This window comes from Sapajus apella, unplaced genomic scaffold (assembly GCF_009761245.1).
Source record: "Sapajus apella isolate SASKATOON/1434 unplaced genomic scaffold, GSC_monkey_1.0 scaffold92, whole genome shotgun sequence".
Lineage (NCBI taxonomy): Eukaryota > Metazoa > Chordata > Mammalia > Primates > Cebidae > Sapajus > Sapajus apella.
The window spans coordinates 5,259,536-5,278,764 of NW_022437032.1; the positions used below are offsets into that span (position 1 = coordinate 5,259,536).

The window sequence follows — 19,229 nt, forward strand, 5'->3', positions numbered from 1 at the left end:
CACCCTCCGGGGCTGACACAGCCCCTCTCGGGCTGGTTCACAGGTGCTCATGCGTCTGGGCCGCCAGCGCTGGAAGCTCAAGGGTCGGATCGAGTCGGATGACAGCCAGACCTGGGACGAAGAGGAGAAGGCCTTCATCCCCACATTGCACGAGAATCTGGACATCAAGGTGGGGATGGGGCTGGGGGTGGGGCTGGGGTGCCTGGGTGCTCGGCTCAGACACCACCCTCCAGCCCCCACCCCCAGGTGACAGAGCTGCGGGGCCTGGGCTCACTGGCTGTGGGCGCAGTGACATGTGACATCGCTGACTTCTTCACGACGCGGCCGCAGGTCATCGTGGTGGACATCACGGAGCTGGGCACTATCAAGCTGCAGCTGGAGATGCAGTGGAAGTGAGTCCTGCCTGGTGCTGGGGGAGAGGGGAGGCCTGGCGGGCTGACCCTGGTGGCCTGGCCACACTCTGGCCCTGGGTTCCTGTACCAGCCTCCACCAAGGGTGTCCCTGCCCTCACGGGTCCTTATCTGTCCCTCACTCCTGCCCCTCAGTCAGCTGGAGGCCTGGACTTTCTCTGCAGCCCCCGCCTGCCTTTCCGGCTTTGCTTCCATTCTTGCTTCGGAACCCCTGGGTATTAAAGCCCCAGGGACTCAGATTGGGGGGACACTTTCCGGGGCCTCCTGGGCTCGGTTCCTTGGAGTAGGCTCACCTGTCTAGGAAGGCCCTCCTTGCTGCTCCCACCCCCTCATTCCTGGCCTACCCTGGCTGCCTCCAGGCCCAGGGCTGAGCAGTCACCTGCGTCCCCATCTCAGCCACAGATCCATGAGGCCCATGTCCGTGAGCACACCCCGTGTCACATGCCCATGAGCGTGGTGGGCTCTGGAGCTCTTTGTTCCAGGAAGCCTTGCATCTCCAGGGCGTCCCCTTCTTACTCCCCAGGCCAGGGGCAGCAGGAGGGAGGGCCGAGGTGCCTCCTTCGTTCTCTGCTTGCTCTGGCCAGTCGGGGCTCTCCACTCCCTAGGGCGGGCACATGAGCTGGGGTCACAGAGCTGCTGCCCTCTCCCCTGTCAGCTGGGATAATTCAGGTGAGCGACTACCTGGCACCTCAAGATCCTCATCTGCTTGGTAGGGCTGAGAATACCTCTTGCCCGGGGGGGCCCCTGACGCATACAGGGTGGTGGGCAGCTCAGTGCCATCCAAGACTAGGACCCAGAGGGCCTATGGGTCTGCAGGTCTGCAGATGCCCCGGGCAGAGAAGAAGGCATTTGCAGAGCCTCTGAGCTGTAGGCCTTCTGGTCAGGCTGGGTCCAGGTGCCACAAGCCAGGCCTTTGTGCAGATAACAGCAGGTTTCTTCGAGGCAGGAGGGTCTACGGGGACCTACCTGCTCCGAGTGCAGGGCTGGGCGCGGGCCCCAGGGTAAGGCCGGGCTGCACATCACTCACCTTGGCGCTCCCACAAGCTTGTCTGGATTCCCACCCCTCCCTGTGCATGTTCCCCACAGACGTTCTTCTGTAAGGGCACCCTTTTTACAGACAAGGGGTCTGAACCGAGTGTCACCTGTTCATCGGCTGAGCTTCTCAAAGGAGCCTCTAATTGGGGGTGTCCAGTTGTTACTGGTGGAGGGTCTTGACAATGAATTGTCTGGATCCTTGGCGTTTTGAACAAAGACTTGAACAAAATATACAAAAGGAGCAGAGAAAGGAAATGGGAATGAAGCAGCAGGGCTCTGTTAAAGCAGGCTGGACATGGCGGCTCACGCCTGTAATCCCAGCACTTTGGGAGGCCTGCAGGGGGCGGATCACCTGAGGTCAGGAGTTCAAGACCAGCCTGGCCAATAAGGCGACCTTGTCTCTACTAAAAACACAAAAATTAGCCAAGCTTGGTGGCATAGGCCTGTAGTCGCAGCTACTCTGGAGGCTGAGGCAGAAGAATCCCTTGAACCTGGGAGTAGGAGGCTGCAGGGAGCCAAGACAGTGCCACTGCACTCCAGCCTGGGCGACAGAGTGAAACTGTCTCAAGAAAAAAAAACGAGAAAGCACTCGGCAGGGTGGGAGTGGGCCCGAGCATGCGGCTCAAGGACCTCATCACAAAGTTTCCCGGGCTTGAAGTACTCTAAGGTTCCCGTGGGCTACCCCTTATCTGGATAAAGGATTTGGTCTGTGGTTAAAGGCTGAGGTGAGTGGCCCTGTGCAGATAGAGGGGTGGTCCCTGCTTGGCCAGCAGCCAACCCAAGGTACCCTCCCTTTCCATCTGAGCTGAGGCGGAGGCGGGAAGGCTGTAGGGAGGTTGCCTTTGATCCATCGCTACTCAGTTTGGGGAAACGAGGTTTTTCCTTTTGCGTTAACTTTAGGAAGATTATGTTAATTGGCCTTAGATTCCCTGTCCCTTCAGACCTTGATTCAGCATGAATTGGCCTGAGGTTCCCTGCCTCCAGACCCTACTCTCCTGCCTCAGTCGCTGCCCCTCGCCATCTGGCTAAGGGCTCTCAGGGTGGTCGGAATCTGAGACAGGTTTCTTCCCCCCTCCCCCCCCCCCCCCCTTTTTTTTTTTTTTTTTAATTGAAACAGAGCCTTGCTCTGTCGCCTAGACTGGACTACAATGGTGTAATCTCGGCTCACTGCAACCTCCACCCCCCAGGGTTCTAGCGATTCCCCTACCGCAGCCACCCGAGTAGGTGGGATTACAGGCGCCCACTACCACACCCAGCTAATCTTTTTGTATTTTTAGTAGAGACAGGGTTTCACCATGTTGGACAGGCTGATCTCGAACTCCTGACTCAGGCCGTCCAAAGTGCTAGGATTACAGGTGTGAGCCACTGTGCCCAGCCCTGAGAAAGGTTTCTAAAGGGGTCAAAGCCATGTGACCTAGAGTTCCTAGGCTGCCCCTGTGATCATGGCAAGGCCCTGGCCCTCCCCAAGCCTCCATTTCCTGTTTTGTTTTGTTTTGAGATAGTGTTGCTCCATTGTCCAGACTGGAGATCAGTGGCATGATCTCGGCTGACTGCAGCCTCCGTCTCCCACTTTCAAGTGCTCCTCCCCACTCTGCCTCCTGAGTAGCTGGGACTACAAGCCTTTGTCAGTCACCACGCCCGGCTAATGCATTCATTTTTTGTAGAGATGGGGGTTTCGCTGGGTTATCCAGGCTGGTCTTGAACTCCTGAGCTCAAGTCTTCCGCCCGCAGTGTTGGGATTACAGGTGTGAGCCACCGCACCTAGCCCATTTCCTCTTAAATCCGTTAAATGCAGTGATGTCTGAAGAGTAAGCATCACTCTTAGTGGTCTTTAAGGCTTTGGGGTCAGAGAAATCTGTGTGAATTCAGTTCTGTCTCACGTGGTTATGACACTGGCCTCAGCAAGTCTCTCATCTCTCAGAGCCTTCCTTTCCTCCCCTGTAAGTCATTTTCCAGGCCACAGAGGGTTGTCATGCGGGTGGAAATAAGGATTCATGTAAAGAGTTTAGTAGAGGACAGGCTCAGTGCCTCACGGCCTGTAGTCCCAGCACTTTGGGAGGCTGAGGCAGGAGGATTGCTTGAGCCCAGGAGTTAGAGACCAGCCTGGGCAATATGGCGAGACCCTGTCTTTACAAAAAATAAAATCATTAAAAAATTAATCGAGCATGGTGGTGCATGCCTGTGGTCATAGCTGCACCGGAGGCTGAGGCGGGAGGATCACTTGAACCCAGGAGTTCAAGGATGCAGTGAGCTGTGATGGCACCATTGCACTCCAGCCTGGGCAACAGAGCAAGACCCTGTCTCAAAAAAGAAAAAAGGTTTAGAGCAGAGCTCCTTGCATACCATCCATGCTGTTGTATTGTAAGATGAAGACAGTCGACCCAGTCGACCTGTGGAGCCTAAGAAACCCCGGGGCCATCTGGGCCTGAAATGGCCTCTGGGCGCCGATGGCATCCTGGCCTTCTGTTCTCTCCTCCAGCCCGTTTGATACTGAGAGCTCCGTGGTGTCACCCAGCCCCACAGGCAAGTTTTCTATGGGCAGCAGGAAGGGCTCCTTGTACAACTGGACACCCCCGAGCACCCCCAGCTTCCGGGAGAGATACTACCTGGTGAGTGAGCCTTCTCTGGGGCCGGGCCGCTGTGGTCACCCTGGAATGGGGGCAGCACGCGGGGGGCTGGGCTGAGCAGTCTGGCCCTCCCAGATGTAGCAGGCCCAGCCCCCGTTTGGGGTGATCGGGGTGTTTTCCTGTGTGCTGTCTTCCTCTGGCAGCTTCCATCCCGGCCTGGGTGCTGGGCATGGCTGGTTCTTCAGGACGTCTGCGACGGGCTCTCGGGATGGTCCTACCACCCCAGCCGTAGCCTTGGCCTTCTCCTACTTGTTTTAAACCTAATGTTTCCACTTTGACAGAGTGCCCAGTAAAACATCTTTCCCATCATCTCCATGGATCAGGGTTCCCTCCTCAATGCCAACTCCTGTCGTCAGGGTCCCCCATATTCTTGCAGAGACAGCAATGCCATCTACCAGCAAGTGCACCAGCCTCTTTGCTTTTTGGTTTTTTTTTTGAGACGGAGTCTTGCTCTGTCCCCAAGGCTGGAGTATACTGGCACGATCTTGGCTCACTGCAACCTCTGTCTCCCGGGTTCAAGTGATTCTCCTGCCTCAGCCTCCCTAGTAGCTGGGATTACAGGCATGAGCCACCATGCCCTGTCTTTTTATTTTTTTTGAGATGGAGTTTCGCTTTTGTTGCCCAGGCTAGGGTGCAATGGCGTGATCTCAGCTCACTGCAACGTCCACCTCCCGGGTTCAAGTGATTTTCCTGCCTCAGCCTCGCGAGTAGCTGGGATTACAGGCAGATGCCACCACGCCCGGCTAATTTTTGTATTTTTAGTAGAGACGGGGTTTCACCATGTTAGTCAGGCTGGTCCCGAACTCCTGACATCAGCCGATCCACCCACCTCAGCCTCCCAAAGTGCTGGGATTATAGGTGTGAACCACCATGCCCGGCTCTCTCTGGACTTCAACTTCTGTATAGAGAAGTGAGAATAGCAGCATTGCCCTTACGGGATTGTTGTAAGAGTTAGTTAACTCTTACAACAATGTTGATGTTATAACATCAACCATTATCATTGTTCTAGCTGATGAGGTGAGGGTTCGTGTCCGTGCACCCAGATTCATACTGTAGCACCGTACTTGCCGCCTGTGTGGCCTGAGGACTTCTCCGAGATTAGGGCAGTGCCACCCCCAGGGGGCGTGGAAAGGGCAATGACATGTGATGTGAAGGCCCTGGAGTGGGGCCGGCAGCCTCAGAATGCTTAATGACAGCTGCTGCTGTTTCTGTGGTGACAAGCACTGCATATGTGTCAGGCCCTTCATTCATTCATTCACTTCACTCATTCAAAACTAGGCTGGATGCAGTGGCTCACACCTATAATCCCAGCACTTTGGGAGGCCAAGGCGGGCGGATCACCTGAGGTCAGGAGTTCGAGACCAGCCTGGTCAACATGGTGAGGCCCCATCTCTACAAAAATACAAAAATTAGCCAGGCATGGTGGCATCTGCCTGTAATCCCAGGTACTCTGGAGGCTGAAGCAAGAGAATTGATTGAACCTGGGAGGCAGAGGCTGCAGAGAGCTGAGATAGTGCCACTGCACTCCAGCCTGGACAACAGAGCGAGACTGTTTCAAAACAAACAAAAAAGTGAAACTATGCCCTACTGTGCTCCAGGCCAGGCAAAGACTGCCCTCATGGAGCTGAAATTTACAGGAGAAACAGATGATAATCAAGATCACAGAAGCGCACAGCCAGCCCGAGGGGCATAAGGACTGTGGGAGACAGCAGGAAGGGGCCATTTAAAAAAGGGTGTCAGCCAGGTACGGTGGCTCTCGCCTGTAATCCCAGCACCTCAGGAGGCCAAGTGGGTGGATCACGAGGTCAGGAGATGGAGACCATCCTGGCCAACATGGTGAAACTGTCTCTACTAAAATACAAAAAATTAGCCAGGGGTGGTGGCGCACGCCTGTAGTCCCAGCTACTGGGGAGGCGGAGGCAGGGGAATCGCTTGAACCCCGGGTGGTAGAGGTTCAGTGACAATGAGTTGAGATCGTGCCACTGCACTCTAGCTTGGCAACAGGGCAAGACACCGTCTCAAAAAAATAAAGCGAGTGTCCAGGGCAGGGTTCTCAGGGGAGGTGACAGCTAAGTAAGGTCCTGAGGAGGTGAGGCCACAAGCCGTGAAGCCACATGGGGAAGAGTGTGCTCGAGAGAGCACAGTCAGTGCAAAGGCCCTGAGGCAGGAACAGGGGCACAGCCCACAGGGCGTGAGCAACACCCAGGAGGCCATCGAACCTGGGGGAGTGAGTTGGAGGTGGGGATGCCGGGAGAATTGCAGAGAGGGGATGAGGTCTTGTTAGCAGCTCTGGGATGCTGGTCGCCTCAATGACCTCAGTCCTCCTGAGAATGTGGGCATGCAGAGCAGTGCCTGTCAGGGGAAGCCCCTCTTGGGGCCTAGCTGTGGTCCCTGGGGTGGCTGGTGAGGCTGTGCCTGTGTCCCCTCTCCAGTCTGTCCTACAGCAGCCAACGCAGCAGGCCTTGCTACTGGGTGGCCCCAGGGCCACCCCAATCCTCAGCTACCTGTCTGACAGTGACCTCCGGGGTCCCAGCCTGAGAAGCCAGAGTCAGGAGCTGCCTGAGATGGACTCCTTCAGCTCTGAGGACCCCCGAGACACAGAGACCAGTACGTCAGCATCCACCTCCGATGTGGGCTTCCTGCCCCTGGCCATCAGCCCCCACGCCTCCATTGAAGAGGAGGCCCGGGAGGACCCCCTGTCCCCAGGTGTCCTGCCACAGATGGCCCACCTCTCGGGAGGCCCATTTGCAGAGCAGCCCGGCTGGAGGCACCTGGGAGTGGAGAGCCCCAGCCTGCCACGGGGCTCCCCATTCCCCAACGGCACAGCCACAGCCCCGAGCGGCCAGAAAGGCCCTGAGGAAGGGGCAACCGGGGACAGAGAGGACGGGCCTGGCTTGGTCCTCGAGCGGCCTCTGCAGGAGGTCCTGGAGTTGCTGAGGCCCACAGACTCTACCCAGCCCCAGCTCCGGGAGCTGGAGTACCAGGTCTTGGGCTTCCGAGATCGACTGAAGGTATGTCCCCCTGCCCTGGGCAGCGCCCCGGCTTTGCTGATGGCCTGATGACTGGGTGTGGGCTCTGGGGCCAGGCAGCCTGAGCTGGCGTCCTGGGCTCACCCCTGCGGGACCTGGGTGGGCCATGTCTCTCTGGGCCTTGGTTTCCTCATCGGACAAGTTGGGATAACAGCCCTCACGGGGCTCGGGAAGATTCTAAGAGCTCGCAGTGGATAGCTTGCTGCACGTCCAACCAGAACCTAGCCCCATCTCGCAGCTTCTGACCTGGCTGGGCAGGGCTGCAGCTTGTGGCTACAAACCCAAATTTAGAGTGTCGTCACGGTCAGAGCTGGCTTTGTGGAATGCCCCGCACAGTTCCCTGTCTGCCTCATGCGTGTCCCCCAAACCCAACCTTCTCCTCCACAGGGCTCATATCCCGGGCCATTCTTAGTTCACACGAGGGTGTAGGTGGCAGGTGGCTTTCAGAGGTGCTGACCTGGGCAAATTATTATAGTCTCCTTTTGTGTTTACACAAATTTGAATGTACATAAAATGTGTACCACTAGTACCTACTAATACATCAATTAACTTGTATCCTTCCCTAGACATCCTCTTTTATTTTTCATTTATTTTTTGAGATGGAGTCTTGCTCTGCCGCCCAGGCTAGAATGCAGTGGCGTGATCTCGGTTCACTGCAACCTCCTCCTCCCAGGTTCAAGTGATTCTCCTGCCTCAGCCTCCCAAGAAGTGGGATTACAGGCACACGCCACCATGCCCAGCTAATTTTTGTATTTTTAGTAGAGATGGGGTTTCACCATGTTGGCCAGGCTGGTCTCGAACTCCTGACCTCAAATGACTCACAAAGTGCCGGGATTACAGGCATGAGCCACTGCACCCAGCCTGGACACCCTCTTTCAAATGGCGACTCCCACCCGGCCCCGGCAGCCCCATCCCTTCCTGCTCTGTTTTCCCGTGGTCATTATGCACCTCAGGCTGGCTGCGTACCTCTCTGATTTTGCTATTTTCCGTTTTCCCCTCTTTTGTGTAAGACACACATTGGCACTGAAATAGTTAATCGCTCTCTTCAAACTCCAGTCCAGGGGAAAACAAGTTTAATTTCTCAATTTACATCCATAACTTAAAATGTTCCCTTTACCACTGCTATGGTTGTTAAGAAGGATCTGCCTGGAAATTTCCAGTAAACAATTTAAGAAATAATGTCATCTTTTTGGTATTTTATGTTTTTCGTTTCTTTTTTTGAGACAGGGTCTCACTCTGTGGCCCAGGCCGGAGTACAGTGGTGCGATCTTGGCTCACTGCAACCTCTGCCTCCTGGGCTCACACGATCCTCCCACCTCAGCCTCCTGAGTAGCCAAGATCACAGGCACACATCACCATGCCTGGTTAATTTTGTTTATTTTTTTGTAGAGACAGGGTCTCACTTTGTTGCCCGGGCCGGTCTCAAACTCCTGGACTCATGGGATCCTCCTGCCTCGGTCTTCCGAAGCATTGGGATTACAGGCGTGAGCCACTGCGCCTGTACCTTTTTTGTACTTTTTAACAGCTTTTATTTTGTAGACCAATTTGAGTCATGCACATTGTCACACATTTGCATTTTGAAAAATTACCCCCAATTTACATAAAAATGTTAATGCTGCGATAATGTAATCATTTTACACATCTCTGAGGAGCTTTTCTTTTTTTGGTAAACGAAGTCAGAACAATGCAAATTGATTACAGACCATGTATTTTAGTTTGACTTTCTGGAGAGAAATTACGCACACATTTATGCACAACTATGTGTATGAATACCTGTGTGATGCTGGGCGCGGTGGCTGACACCTGTAATCCCAGCACTTTGGGAGGTCAAGGAAGGTGGACTGCTTGAGGCTAGGAGTTCAAGAACAGCCTGGTCAACATGGCAAAACCCCATCTCTCAAATACAAAAAACAGCCAAGCATGGTAGCATGCGCCTGTAGTCCCAGCTACTTGGGAGGCTGAGGCAGGAGAATCACTTGAGCCCTGCTGCTCACTCACTCCTGCCATTGGCCCTGTCCCCGTGGGTATTTGAGATACAGGGACGTGGAGGTTGCAGTGAGCTGAGATCACACCAGTGCAGTCCAGCCTGGGCAACAGAGTAAGACTCAAAGAAAAAAAAATTCACGTGTGAGTGCATATATACACACATATATGTATATACAAGTTTATCCTCATTCATGGATTCTGTATTTTGGAATTCATCTACTTGCTAAAATTTATTTCTAACCCCCAAATCAATACTTGAGGCAATTCCAAAGTCATTTTTGGAGCCGTGCAGAGGATAGAAAATCTGAGCTTCTTGAAGCGCACATTCCCAGCTGCGGTGGAGCTAGGCACGCTCTGCCTTCTCGTTTCAGCGCTCAACTGTGAACAGGTGTCCTCATGGTCTATTTTGTGCCATGGTTTTCAAGTTTTTGTGCTTCTTGTTGACGGTGTTACTGTGTAAATGCCTCGGAAGCCCAGAGCTTCAGTGCCGGCTGCTGTTCCTCAGTCCAGGAAGCGTGAAGTGCCTTACGGAGAAAACGCACGTTAGATGATCTTCCTTCAGGCATGAGTTGTAGCCGTGTTGAGTTCCATGTTAATATATTAATAGCCTTTTTTTTTTTGGGCGGGGGGATGGAGTCTGTTGCCCAGGCTGGAGCGCAGTGGCATAATCTTGGCTCACTGCAACCTCCGCCCACATTCTCAGGATGACTGAAGTGTGCCAAGGCGACCAGCATCCGTCCCCTCTCTGCACTTACCCCCATCCCTGCCTCCAACTCACTCCCCCCAACTTCGGCAACCTCCTGGCTTTTGCTCATGCCCTGTGGGCTGGGCCCAACGTTCCTGCCTCTGCCTCCCAATTCTCCCACCTCCCATCAGGCAATTCTCCTTCCTCAGCCTCCTGAGTACCTGGGGTTATAGGTAACTGCCATCAAGCCCGGCTAATTTTTGTATTTTTAGTAGAGATGGGGTTTCACCATGTTGGCCAGGCTGGTCTTGAACTCCTGACCTCAGGTGATCCACCTGCCTTGGCCTCCCAAAGTGCTGGGATTATAGGCATGAGCCACTGTGTCTGGCTGACAATAGTTATTAAATACGGTGTTCCAATAGCTATTAAATAAGGTATCTTTAAACTGAAAGACACATACAAGGTTCTGTACTGCTGAGTTGATATAAGGGTTCACAGGAACTTACTCTAGTATTTCTCTTAGGGAGCAATGCTTCTGCTTTTGCTGATTCCGTTTTTTTTTTTTTTTTTTTTTTTTGTTTTTTTATAAAATATAACTCCCTTTTTTTTTTTTTCTTTTTGAGATGGATTATCGCTCTGTCACCCAGGCTGGAGTGCGGTGGTGCGATCTCGGCTCACTGTAACCTCTGCCTTCTGGGTTCAAGCGATTCTCCTGCCTCAGTCCCCTGAGTAGCTGGGACTACAGGCCTGTACCACCACACCCAGCTGTTTTTTAGTAGAGATGGGGTTTCATCACGTTGGCCAGGCTGGTCTTGAACTCCCACAAGTGATCCACTGCCTTGGCCTCTGGAACATAACTACCTTAAATATTGAGAATCAGCCGCCTGTATGCATGTGTATGGACACGCACATACACACATATGTACGCATATATTTTTGTATCAGAAAATGTGATCTCTGCAGCTAGCCTTGTTATTCCCTTGGTCCTCGAGATGTTCTCTTTGGGCCCAGCGCTTAGGGTCCTGGTTTTGCCTTGGGGCCTGTGTCTTGGCTGTGGTTTGTGGTGGACAAGGCCTGGGTGGGTGCGCGGTGAACAGGGGCAGGAACTGGCGCTGGAGTCAGCCATGAGTTGGGGACAGAACAGAAATCTCCAGGGAGAGAGTTGCCACTGGAGGCTCTGGTGACTTGAGCAGTGGCGGGGCGGGGGCTCCAGCGCACTCCCTTCATCTGTTGGAGAGAGAAACCCAACAGGGAGGAGGAGAAGCCTGGAACCCAGAGGCCGATCTGGCGGCTTTTGAATCTCGTGAAGAGGCATTTGCCTGACCTACACCATGTATTTAAAATACTTTGGAATTTGTTGATATTTCAAAACCGGGCAGTTTCCCATAAAAATCCATATTTTAGGGTTTTATTAGAACACTGGGCAAGCTGGCCCCAAGGCCCCCCATTTCTAAATGGCAGGAGCCCCTGGAATGAGCACGGCCCCCACCTAGGGGAGGCTCCTGCAGCGCCTCCCCGCTCCCCGCCATGGTCCCTGCTGGGGCCGCTCACTCACTCCTGCCGTTGGCCCTGTCCCTGTGGATGTGTGCGATACAGGGAGGATTTTCAGATCTGTCTCCCTCCAGATTCTGCTCCTACCTTGTCACAGGCCATTCAGGAGGGACCGTGGGGAGTACCACGTCTGGTGCCATGCCTTGGGCCAGCAGCTGGGCTTGTGCTGGGGGACGGCGGGTGGGATTGGGGCTCAGGACCAGGACACTGCCCAGGTCTGCAGTGAGGCTCCTGGCCAGTGCCCCAGTTGGGTGGGTGGGGCCTGGCACTGCCCTCAGGTCTGGCCACTCTGTCCACAGCCCTGCAGAGCGAGGCAGGAGCACGCCTCAGCCGAGAGCCTGATGGAGTACATCCTGGAGAGCTTTGCCTTCCTCAATGCCGACTTCACCCCGGATGAGCTGTCCCTGTTTGGGGGCTCCCAGGGTCCCCGGTGAGTGCAGCTCCTTCCAGCAGTGACCCAGTGGCCAGCACTCCCTCTGGGTGACCTGAGCACCACGCTTCCTGCAGGCCTCCTGCTCTGTTTCTTCCACTGTCCTTGGCTCAGCGCTGTCACTCTGTCATGCTCCCTGCCATCCCCGCACAGCCCCGGCATGGCTCAGAGCTCGTCCTCAGTGACCACGAAGTCGGTGAGATCACCCCAGCCTGACCCTGAGCCTTCTGCTCCAAGGAATCAGCTTTTACTATTATTTTTGAACCTTAAAAAATAACCACCGAGTATATGGTAGAAGTACTTTGAGGCTGGGCGTGGTGGCTAATGCCTATAATCCCAGCACTTTGCGAAGTCGGGGCGGGCGGATCACCTGAGGTCAGGAGTTCAAGACCAGCATGGCCAACATGGCGAAACTCCATCTCTACTAAAAATACCAAAAAATTAGCTGGGCATAGTGGCGCATGCCTGTAATCCCAGCTACTCGGGAGGCTGAGGCAGGAGAATCGCTTGAACCCGGGAGGTAGAGGTTGCAGTGAGCCGAGATCGCATCACTGCATTTCAGCCTGGGCAACAGTGAGACTCTGCCTCAAAACAACAAAAGTTCTTTGCCCTCTGCCCAAGATGCAGCAGCACCCACTGCTCTGTTCCCTCAGTCCCAGTGCAGGGCCCACACCTCCCGTGACAGCTTCCCTAGAGGCCATGCGGCACCCCCCGCCCCAGCCGCTGAGGGCTTCTGCATCCACATCTCCTCACGCAGAACAGCAGAGGCTGAATTCCTTCTCACCTCTCCATGGGGCGGGTGTGGTGTTTTGTGCTGACACTTGCTTCTGCCCTTCCTGAGTGGCTGTGAGGGAGTCGGGCCACAGGTCCAGCCTCTTACCATGGAGCGGGCTTGGTGCAAGCAGCTCTTGCCACTGTATCTCACACACCCCTCACGGCCTTGATTGTGGGGTTCCTGTCCCCCTTGACAGACGAGTCAACTGAGCCTTGGGGAGGCAGACTTGTCACAGAGCTGGGATTAGTTGGAATGGTCTTCTACCTCCACGAGGCATCCTGGAAGACGACTGCCCGCCCTGCCTTCCCCAGGCCCTGGGCCACACCCCCAGCTCTATTTCGAGTTGCTGCCGCCCTCTGCTCCTTTCTCCATCCTCCTAGTTTTCCCCTCGGCGGAACTCCCTGGGACCTGGATGGGCCTCCCTGACCCAGAGTGCTTGGGCGAGGGAGGGTTCCCCCCACCCTCAGAGGGAGTTGATCTGCTACCTGGGATGATCACCTAGTTCTCAATTCAACTCAGAAGGGACCAGCCTCTGCCCCCACCACCATCACTGAAAACATCCAGGGAACTCACAGCCGGTGCCCCGGAGCTGGACGTGCTGCTGACGATACATCTCCAAGTCTGCAAAGCTCTGCTGCAGGTGGCTGGGCTGGGGGACTTGTCAGGGAGGGGCAGACAGGGGTTGGGAGTCACTTTGCAAAGGGCTCATCTTGAAGGTGGTAGGACGCATGGTAAGGGGTGACAGACCAGCCTCCTGGGAGCCAATGAGACAGGCTGTTACCCAGTGGAAGATGCAGACCAGGTCTGTGTGAATGCTCACGTGGCTCTTACACAGCCCAGGCCTTGAACCAGAGACTGTGGTGGTAGCTTTCATTTATAGATGCCAGAACCCTAATGCAAACTGGCTCAACCAAGAGGAAAATGTATTGACTCATGGTATTGAAAGGCTCAGATGTAGGCTTCAGGCCTGGCTGGATCCAGGGGTTCAAATGCTATCAGGACTATATCTCTCACTCTCTCTGTTCTGCTTTGCAATGTGGGTTGGCTTCACTTTCAGGCAGGCTGGTTCTTCTTCTGGGGTCAAAGGTGGTCCCTGGCAGCTCAGCCTGTATCCCATCAGCTCAGCCACCTTGGTGAAAGGGGACTCCCCAGATGACAGTCAGGGAGCTGCCCCTGGAACAGAAGGGATGGGCACAAACAGCTGGGAGCCACAGCCCTAACAGCTGACCTCAGTGGGCATGCTCCATGCTAACCTGGAGCATCGTGGTCTGCTTCCCAGAAACTGGCCTCCCCTGCTTTATCAAGGCTGGTCCAGGAATGCCTCCTGGAAGAAGTGGCACAACAAAAGCACGTTCTGGAGACACTTTCTGTCCTTGACTTTGAGAAGGTCGGCAAGGCAACATCCATCGAAGAGAGTAAGGAGCTGCCTACCACCCAAGGGCTGTCTGTGTGAATAGCACGGGTACGGGGTCAAAGCTCGGGGAGCCTCTTCTCCGTTCCTGATAGCCAAAGTTAACCGGAGCCCAGTGTGGAGGCTGTGGCCGGCTGGGCTGGGAGAGACACAGGCTTTGCGGGGAGGTGGGAGAGGCGTCTTGGAGTTGCAGGATACACTCCAGCCAGCTGTGTGATTGTACGCCAATGATTCACCTCTCTGTGCCTCCATTTCCCTATCTGTCTAAGGGGAGAGCACTGCACAGGGTTCAGTGAGGTAACCCCAGGCCATATTCAAGGTACAGAATGCACACTCAGAGTAGCTGATCCCAGCTGCGCCTCTGCCCCCTGGGATGTCTGCTCATAGGAGGCCAGGTTCTTTGTCTGTAGAGAGAGGCTGGTGACAGCAGCCTCTCCAGGTTGTTGTGGGGACTGCAGGTGGTGGCCCTGGGTAGATGTTTAGAGCCAGTTCGGAGAAGGGACCCTGCGTCAAGCCCACACCACCCTCTCCTCCCTGCCCTCTTAGGTCCCAGTGGAGGGAAACTCCTTTGGGGTCCTTGTCACGTGCTCTCCCCAACCTGCCACTCAGGTTTCTGAACTGGGGCTTTCAGTCATTCCACAGGCGTCGCGGAGGAAGGGGTGCCTGAAGCTGTGGAGGGCGTGCACAGGGCCTGGTCGGGTCCTGTCCTGCTCTGCCACGACACTGCTGAACCAGCTCAAGAAAACGTTCCTGCACAGAGTCAGAGGGAAATACCCGGGCCAGCTGGAAATAGGTGGGTTCCCGCCTGTGTTGTCCATCGCCTCCCACAGAAGGGCTATCATGACTCTCCAGGGCCTTCAGGGTGGCCTCAGCTGGCTCATTTCAGCCTGTCTTCACCTCTGTGTCTTCATGACATCGAATGGAGGAGGTTTTTCAGCTTGAGTGGAAGTCTCCATCCTTTCACTGAGCGAGAAATGAGCCTCCACCTGGGACCTTCTGAACAGTGTGTGGAGTTCTGAGGCTGCGTGCAAACCTTGGTAGGCCGGTGCATTTTTCTGGGGACAGATTCCATGCCTCCCACCAGAGCCTTACAGGAAGAATGAACCTTATGGGAAAGGAGGCAGGCAGGGGCCCACGAGGGCATCTAGAAATGTTGGCTGCACTGCGTTCTTCCCCAGAATGCAGAGCCCTACTGCTCTTCTCTGTGGAGCATGTGAAAGGTGACAGTCATGTTCCACATGCCACCTGGGCTGCCTGTTGACACGCCTATTCCCAGGCCCTGCCTCCAGGATTTAGATTCAGGTGCGGTGGGGCCTGGGCACAAGGATGAATCCAAGACGGTCTGACTCAGTGCATCGGAGTCACAGTCCTGACTCCAGCTGGGCACACTCCTCTCCCATGACACAGGGAGCTCAGTAAGCGACACCTGCCCTCATGCCATCAGAAAGCCTTTTATTTTTTTGAGATGGAGTTTCACGCCTGTTGCCCAGGCTGAAGTGCAATGGTGCAATCTTGGCTCACTGCAACCTCCACCTCCCGGGTTCAAGCGATTCTCCTGCCTCAGCCTCCCAAGTAGCTGGGACTACAGGCGTGCACCACCATGCCCGGCTAATTTTGTATTTTTATTAGAGACGGGGTTTCTCCATGTTGGTCAGTCTGGTCTCAAACTCCTGACCTCAGCTGACCCCACCTGCTTTGGCCTCCCAAAGTGCTGGGATTACAGGTGTGAGCCACTGTGCCAGGCCCAGAAAACCGTTTAGCCGACCAGGTTACTCCCAGCTGAGAAGCGTGGAGGACTGAGGTCTCAGTTTCTCCTGATGTGCTCTCTCCTTTGGCCAGTGTGTCGCAGGCTCCTGGAACAGGTGGTCAGCTGTGGTGGGCTGCTCCCTGGAGCTGGGCTCCCTGAAGACCAGACCATCACCTGGTTCCAGTTTCACAGCTACCTGCAGAGGCAGAGCGTCTCTGACCTGGAGAAGCATTTCACCCAGCTCACCAAGGAAGGTAAGACTGGGGTAGGTGGCTGTCAGAGCAGAGGAATATCCACGGAGCCCTGTCACGTGCAGACAGCTTCTCGGGTTACAATTCAGGGACAGGACCACGACATCTGTCCCTGCCAGTTGTTCCTTCGGGAACCCTGATTTAATGAGATTCTGCATTCAGCTGATGGGGGTGATATTAGCTCCAAGGGAAGTCAGCTTTAAAAAATATGGAACAGAGGTCAGAGCTGGGTAGGAGGGTGATCTCGGCTTGCCAGAGTGCCTGGAAGCATGGGCTGTGGTTTTATTAATTTTCGGAGAGTATTGATCCTTTGTTAAAAGGCATTCCTAGAGATTCCAGGAGCTCCCTGTGAAACTAGTCCAGCCCTGGCCTTGGTGCCCATCCTGCTGGCTCTGGGATTTGTTCCTCTGTGGCTCATGGCAGCAGCCAAGCAGATTTGCAGCTGTCCTACTGCACTCCCGCTCAGGCCCCGGGCCACCTCTTTCCTGTCTTCTAGTGACACTCATCGAGGAGCTCCACTGCACGGGGCAGGCCAAGGCGGTCCGGAAGCTGCAGGGGAAGCGGCTGGGCCAGCTCCAGCCCCTGCCCCAGACCTTAACAGCCTGGGCGCTGCTCCAGCTGGACGGCACTCCGAGGGTGTGCAGGGCGGCCAGTGCTCGCCTGGCGGGTGCAGTCAGGAACAGAAGCTTCCGGGAAAAGGTATGTTGTCCAGGGCAGGTGGCAGGCCCTAGCTGCAGATGTGTGAGCACAGATAAGCAGGTGTTCTCATGGAAAAGTCCAAAGCAGCGCGTGCCCGGGGCTACAGTGGCATTGGCTGTGAGCTATTTTGGAGGGACCTGGGCTGCCACCTGAGTCACACACATGCACCTAAGCCTACCCGCTTCCTGCTTCCAAAGCAACACACTGTTAGGCCTCTGAGCGTCACTTGTACATTGAATGTCGTTCTTAGTGTTTCGATAGTCCTCTTTTACTTCCAACTAATATTCGAGGCTACCTGGTAATGGATCATGGTGTTCAGTCCATTTGAAAAACAAGAGAATGGACCCCTCTGCCTTTCACTCTTGGCCTGTGACTACTGCACGGTTAAGGTGCCACACCCTGAGGGGTGCAGGAAGGGTGACATCAAGGGCATAGCCAACAGTGCTGGTCTCAGCTCAACTGGAGAGGAAATCTCCAGTTCCGTTGCCAGCAGTCCTCCTTGGAGCCCATATGCCTACTTTGCGGTCTTTTTTTTTTTTTTTTTTTTTGAGATGGAGTCTTGCTCTGTCGCCCAGGCTGGAGTCCAGGGGCGCAATCTCGGCTCACTGCAACCTCTGCCTCCTGGGTTCATGCAATTCTCTGTCTCTGCCTCAGCCTCCGGAGCAGCTGGGATTACACAGGCACCCACCACCACACCCGGCTAATTTTTTTGTATTTTTAGTAGAGATGGAGTTTTACCATATTGGCCAGGCTGGTCGTGAACTCCTGACCTGTGATCCACCTGCGTCGGCCTCCCAAAGTGCTGGGATTACAGGTGTGAGCCACTGCGCCCGGACATTTTGGAGTTGTTTTTTTACCTCTTTATTTGTAGTCTTTTGAACATGCGAAAGTAGACACAGCAATACAATGAATCCATCTGCCCTCATCACCCAAGCCTAACCACCATCAACCCACAGCCAATCCTGCCCCTTCTTCCTTCACTCCCCTCTATCACTATGAAGCATTCTGAAGTATCATATTTGACTTTAAATAGTTAACTATATGTGTCAACAGGCTAAGAATTCTTTCGGCCGGGTGCGGTGGCTCACACCTGTAATCCCAGCACTTTGGGAGGCCGAAGTGGGTGGATCAATGTCAGGAGTTCAAGACCAGCCTGGCCAAGATGGTGAAACCCCGTCTCTATGAAAAATACAAAAAACTAGCCAGGCGTGGTGGTGGGCACATGTAGTCCCAGATACTTGGGAGGCTGAGGCAGAGAATTACTTGAACCTGGGAGGCAGAGGTTGCAGTGAGCAGAGATTACACCACTGCACTCCAGCCTGGGTGACAGAGCGAGACTCTGCCTCCAAAAAAAAAAATCCTTCAAAAATCAGAACTATAATACCATTATCATATCTAAAAAATTAACCATGAATTCCTTTATATCATACTTCTAAATTCCCAAGCCTCAAGTATCCTGTTTTATTTTTGTTAAACTAGAATCTACATAAGGACATGCACTGTGAATAGCTGATGGCTTTTAATTTCCATTTAATCTCAAGGTTCCTTCTCCATTTCTTTCTCTGCTTGTAGTTAATTTCTTGATGATCCCAGGTTGTTCTGGAATAGCTAGACTTTGCTGCTTGTGGGATGTAGTCTAATGCATTTATCTGTCTTCTGTAGTTCCTGAAAGCTAGTAGTTGGGCTTCAAGGATCCACTGAAGTCAGGTGTATTTTCTTAGGGGGGTGGTTTAGAGGTATGTGGGTATCTTTTCATACTGTAAACAAGGCCTCCATGGCCGGGTGCAGTGGCTCACACCTGTAATCCTGGCACTTTGGGAGGCTGAGGGGGGTGGATCACCTGAGGTCAGGAGTTTGACACCAGCCTAGCCAACATGGTGAAACCTCGTCTCTACCAAAAGTACAAAAAAATTAGCCAAGAGTGGCAGTGCATGCCAGTGGGCAGTATTCCCAGCTTGGGAGGCTGAGGCATGAGAACTGCTTGAACCTGGGAAGCAGAGGTTGCAGTGAGCTGAGATCGTGCTACTGCACCTCAGTCTGGGTGACAAAGTGAGACTCTGTATCCAACAACCACCACCACCCAAAAACCTTCATCTTCATGTGACAAACTTTAGAGAGCAGGAAACACTGAGGCGGGAGCCAGAGTCACCCCAGTGACAGATTGCTTGGCCCCAGATGGGGGTACTGAGGAGGGAGAGGGCTACCTTCCATACTGATGTGTCCTGACAGTCCTCCTCACCAATGCCATGTAGGAAGGAGCAGGAGGACCCTGATCCTACTCAGTCTCCCTGTCTTCCCAAAGCAGCAGACACTTCAGAGAGCCACCTGCAGAGGGAAAGGTGGCCATTCTCATTTGGCTCTGCACCTGGGCCCTCCTTGGCCCCACTCATGCAGTTGAAGGCGCAGCCGCTTGACTGAGTGAGCGCAAAACTCCTGGGCTTCCCTTTGCAGCCGCAGAAGCTGGACTCTGCTGTGGGCGGGGCATGAACTCATGTGCTTCCTGACAAACTCTACAGCAGTGCATGAAGCAAGTGCCAACTTTGTTTTCAGTGCAGTCAAGTTAGGCCCAAAGAGATGAACTGAGGTGGCCATG

At 54.3% G+C, this 19,229-nt stretch overlaps 1 protein-coding gene across 5 annotated transcripts in view; it reads left to right on the plus strand.

Annotated features, from left to right (window-relative positions):
• RIPOR3 (RIPOR family member 3) overlaps positions 1-19,229 on the plus strand; it is a 104,356-nt gene that overhangs the window by 79,943 nt on the left and 5,184 nt on the right. For 4 of the 5 annotated variants that reach the window (XM_032256007.1, XM_032256008.1, XM_032256010.1 and 1 more), the window contains 10 exons: positions 44-169; positions 247-392; positions 3,925-4,054; positions 6,505-7,083; positions 11,623-11,753; positions 13,048-13,168; positions 13,808-13,943; positions 14,571-14,732; positions 15,779-15,940; positions 16,434-16,636. In XM_032256007.1, the coding sequence (XP_032111898.1) occupies positions 44-169; positions 247-392; positions 3,925-4,054; positions 6,505-7,083; positions 11,623-11,753; positions 13,048-13,168; positions 13,808-13,943; positions 14,571-14,732; positions 15,779-15,940; positions 16,434-16,636 (1,896 nt within the window). The remainder of the gene's footprint in view (positions 1-43; positions 170-246; positions 393-3,924; positions 4,055-6,504; positions 7,084-11,622; positions 11,754-13,047; positions 13,169-13,807; positions 13,944-14,570; positions 14,733-15,778; positions 15,941-16,433; positions 16,637-19,229) is intronic. The other variant, XM_032256009.1, reaches the window with a different exon arrangement.